Source organism: Mycetomoellerius zeteki, unplaced genomic scaffold, assembly GCF_001594055.1.
Source record: "Mycetomoellerius zeteki isolate Tzet28-1 unplaced genomic scaffold, Tzet1.0 scaffold113, whole genome shotgun sequence".
Lineage (NCBI taxonomy): Eukaryota > Metazoa > Arthropoda > Insecta > Hymenoptera > Formicidae > Mycetomoellerius > Mycetomoellerius zeteki.
The window spans coordinates 2,263,573-2,268,577 of record NW_017256051.1 but is presented as its reverse complement, the minus strand read 5'-3'; the positions used below and the strand labels follow the sequence as shown (position 1 = coordinate 2,268,577).

General features: G+C 33.9%; 1 protein-coding gene across 3 annotated transcripts in view; it reads left to right on the top strand.

Annotated features, from left to right (window-relative positions):
- Positions 1–5,005, top strand: part of LOC108728208 (probable ascorbate-specific transmembrane electron transporter 2) — a 40,621-nt gene that overhangs the window by 23,662 nt on the left and 11,954 nt on the right. For all 3 annotated transcript variants that reach the window (XM_018456673.1, XM_018456667.1, XM_018456677.1), the window contains exon 2: positions 1,813–2,071. In XM_018456673.1, coding sequence (XP_018312175.1) covers positions 1,817–2,071 — 255 coding nt within the window. In that variant the 5' untranslated portion in view covers positions 1,813–1,816. The remainder of the gene's footprint in view (positions 1–1,812; positions 2,072–5,005) is intronic.

Here is a 5,005-nt window from a genome sequence, read left to right as displayed (position 1 = left end):
CACACACGAACAGATACTTACATGCGGAGTCACACCATCACCCGGCTCAAAAACAATCGGCAATATACTCACTCGTACACCGAGCTCTGAGCATCTCTGACCAAGAACATCTGCAAACGGAACTTAACCATTTGAAAGAAACTTTACAGCGGAACGGATACAATAAGGAAGAGGTGAACAGGACAATCAACAAACAAAGGAGTGGGATAAAAAGAACAGACACACAAGAATCACAGGAAGAGGGGAAAAAAATGGCTCTCGTTCCTCCCATACGTAAAAGGAACAACAAATCGAATCGATAAAATCTTGAACAAACACAACATCCGGACTATCTTCAAGCCTCCAAGGAAGATCGAACAAATATTGAGAAATCCCAAGGATCAGAGACCTCCACTTAGTTCGGCAGGAGTGTACAAAATACCCTGTTCATGCGGGAAGGTGTATATTGGCGAAACCGGAAGAACGGTCAACACACGAATGAAGGAGCATGAACGAGACGTCAGGCTGAAACACATCACACAATCAGCCCTGGCAGAACACAACTTGGAGACAGGACACCGAATATTATTCGACAAAACGACAACCTTAGCCACGACAACATCGTATTTCCCGAGGAAACATAGAGAGGCCCTGGAAATACAGAAACATCCAGACAACTTAAACAGAGACTCAGGTTATACTGTGAGCAAGATATGGAAAACTGCTCTCATGACAGACCAACGGAGTATCCCCCCCACTTCCCAAAATCCCCCCCTCCCGACAGTGTTTTACCTATAAAAAGGGAGTCCCCCGGGGAAGCAGCTCAGTATCAGTGCACCCCTCGCCCTGATGAAGTGAACAGCATGGTTCACGAAACGTTGGCATTGACCATGAAAGAAGACACGGTGATAACTCGCAAACCCTCTAATATAATAAAAGAAGATTGAATTTTGGAAGTTATTGGGTCACCATGTTGGATCAGACATGTTGGATCTCTGGAATGATTCCAAATTTTCACGCACTCCTAACACTCTAACAATTTGAAGATTAAAGTTTCAAACGGTGTACAAAATAAAAAAAATACAAAAATTAGCGATTTTTCGAGTTTATAGACCTCCATATTGGATTCCAATATGGAAAGCCATTTTGAAAGCTGTGAATGTAAAAGATATAGACCTCAAAATCATTGATCTGTGGTTGTATACATTTAACAAGTTGGACATAACTCAAATTTGATGAGGTTGTACGAAAAAACACTAAATTTTCAAGGTTTTATTAATTCGGCCGCAATTTTGGATCTGCCATGACGGATTTAAAATATTTCATTATGGCGTCTTAAAGTACAACTATCTTGACCACCAATGGTGTACTTGTCGAAAATTAGAGAAATTGTTATCAGTTCGAAATCAACCTTTAAAGAAAAAAATCGATCATTTTTTCATTTTTTTGTTCCGACCGCCATAATTAATTTCTACATGGTCGAAATAAAATTCTGACGTTGCCATCGTGAAGAGCGACCCTCAAAACCTTAGGGTACCAAGTTTCGTTGAAATATTTCATGTTTTAGTGTATTAACAAATTACCTCGAAGTCAAAAAACTTTGTTCTTCTGCGCGTTAATGGATTAATAAAAATTTTTAACATTGTTTCAATAAAATCAAGACTGAAGAGGTTAAAAAAAGTTCAAGCGCACCGCGCCATCGTCGTCAGCTCTGTATATGACTGTATCCGACTGTTGTTATGCTGGAGACGATGCATACTCTTGATGCATCATCACGAATTCTTTCGACTGATTACTAGCCATAATACTGGTAACAAATCATATATATTGCAGAACAATGATGAATAAAAACAACAGCGGATTTTCACTCCAATCGATGGGAACTAAATCATGGTTTTCACATGAAGATTCTACTGAAGGTATCATAAGTTCCGGAGATAAGAAGCCGAATTGGAGTGCTCAACGTATAGTTTTTTCTACAATGGACACGATTAACCATGTATTGATTGTATTGGTGACATTATATATTGTATATCACGCAGCGAAGGAATATTCCGTAACAAATGTACATGTAATCCTCTGCACTATCGGTGTAAGTATTCTATGCCTATGTAGTACACATTTAATCTCCGTTCTTGTTTTTATTAATTTTAAAATCTTATATATCCTTGGTAGAAATATACACAGTTTTGGTAGACGATTATCCAGTTACTGTCTAGTATTACTGTATTCTCTCATTAGTTGTAACGATACTGTGTAGGAAGTGCACAAGAATTTGATAGAGTTTTATTCAATATCTGAAGCAGCTTTCCCCCTAAAAATATGTGCAAATTGCGTAGACACATGCCCAGTTATTGTCTAAATTAACACATTATTATTAAAAACACAATATAAATTAATTGGACTAATAAGAGTCAACGCGAGCGGAGGTGCGTAATAATTTTTCAACAAAGTAAACTTGTCAATTCATGTGATAGGAATTCCAAGGGATATCCATTACCTTGAAATATATTAATTAAAGAAACAATATATTATCGTGGAATTTAAGATGGGCAAGGAATTGAATTCTGTCTAACTGTCCAATGACTACACCTTTTTTTGTGTTTTATCGAATGATTTGAATTAAAATTTAAGTATCTTCCAGAATTAGTAGGCTTTTTGTAATTACCAAATTAATTATTCCATCCTCTATTAACACTCTGACATCAAGAAAATTTATTCCTCTATCGTCGCTATATTCAACAGTGAATTTAATTCTTTCGTGGTATGAATTAAAGGAGCAAAGAATTGTGTCAATTTGATTTTTTGGAGCTGCAAAAATAATGTCGTCAATGTAGCGGTGACAGAATGGAATAAATGTAATTAAAAATGTCATTTTTTAAATCTTGCATTACAACGTCAGCTAAAATTGGAGAGAGAGGAGATCCCATGGGTAAACCAAAAACTTGTTTGAAAATTACGTCATTGAATTTAAAAAAAGTAGAGTTCAGAATAATTGAGATTGCTTATAGAAATTCGTTGATAGGTATTATCGTGTCTTTGCATATCCATTCCCATCTTTTCTCGATATTTTTCAGAGCTAAGTCATTTGGAATATTTGTCTACATAGAAGTTACGTCGAACGATACGATTTGATAATTATGTTCTAGTAGTATCATTTATTTTTTTAACTAAATCGAAGCTATTCTTAATGGCCCGTATTCAGAACGCGCTTACAACGATGTTAGCGCGCTAACATACTATACTTTACGTCACGCATGTTATAGAATTTCAGAGATAAAAGCGCGTTCTGAATACGGGCCAATATATCCAAAATTTCTTTTAATGCTTTTATCTATAATATCTTTTAAAAAAGTAGCTAGATTGAAGAAGAGACTGTTGATGCTACTTACAATAATTCTTAGAGGAAAATCTTGGTAAGTCTCCGTCCGATATATACAATTTTTTGTAAGTGAGTTGATCAATATAATTTTTGGTTTTCCAACTTGTCATAAGTGTGCGAATTTCCGTTGTCATTTTATTCATTATATCGATCTTTTTTAATCGTTATGTAAGTGTCTTTGTCGGATAAAAATTCGTGCATTTTGTCGTTGTAATTATTAGAATTTAAAATATTAAAATTACGGTAGCACCTTTATCAGTTTTAGTAATTAACACGTCAGGATGGTCAAAAACAAATTTATTTGTTTTTTACCTAGTTTGTGGCTATATGCTCCTTATTATTTATATTCTTTATTATTAAGCCACCTCAAAAAATTTTTTTAATTTCTTTCTACGCGAGCATTAAAATACGTCATAATTTACCATTTTTCGAATTTATAACGATATGAAAAATACCGGTATTTTTTGGTATTCAACAAGATCAGGGACTCAAAACCGAAATACTTTTATTAACAACTATATACCGGTATCAACCATACCTCTATTCTATATAATAGCGGTATACGAAAAATCGAGACCAAATACCGGTATTGAACGTCAAATACTGGTATTCAACCGAAATTTTCATAATACCGATGTACATATAATATTTCGGTAATACCGGTATTATACCGCGATATTGCTATTATTATATACTGCATTAAAGGTATTCAAACCGAATTTCCAACTATTTTATTATTTAATTACAAAAAAATCCCAAAATTACCCTACGTTTTCAGGTATTCACTCAGATATAACTCCTTAAAGCATATGATATTGACAGGATTGGTAACTTTTCATAATACCGATGTACATATAATATTTCGGTAATACCGGTATTATACCGCGATATTGCTATTATTATATACTGCATTAAAGGTATTCAAACCGAATTTCCAACTATTTTATTATTTAATTACAAAAAAATCCCAAAATTACCCTACGTTTTCAGGTATTCACTCAGATATAACTCCTTAAAGCATATGATATTGACAGGATTGGTAACGTCACCTTATAAAAATAACTCGTTACCGTTACTGGCACTCTAAATGTAACGAATCGTTACTTTTTTTTCTTGACACTAATAAAATATTATAGCGTTTTTCATTGGCAGAACTTGTGCGCACTCAGTGCACATTACATCCATTGTACACTATTCCTAATCTGAATGTAAAAATGAGATATTTCAATTGATAAAATGTTAAAGTAGCCTATATTTTATCAAATAGCATAATAAAATGTATTGAGGATTTCGTGGTTTAACTCGTTTCTATATTTTTATTAAACATACATCTTTACGTCGATCTGTGTACAACAGCTTTAAAGTGTATTGAGTGCGCATTAGTTCTACTAATGAAAAATGATATTATATGCAAATTTTTGTAAATATAAAAATTATGTCAGAATTCTACCTTTTAGTAAAGGAATGAAGCTTAAAAATTGATAAATGTATATATTGTATGTATATACAGGGTGTCCAGCCCCACTCTTCCAATCTCCCACAGGAAGGTAGATAGGATCGAAATAAACATAAAAGTCCTTTACCGTTTAGTGATATCCGTAATAATAATTGAGATATTAAAGTTTGAAATTGTACTAATGAGAG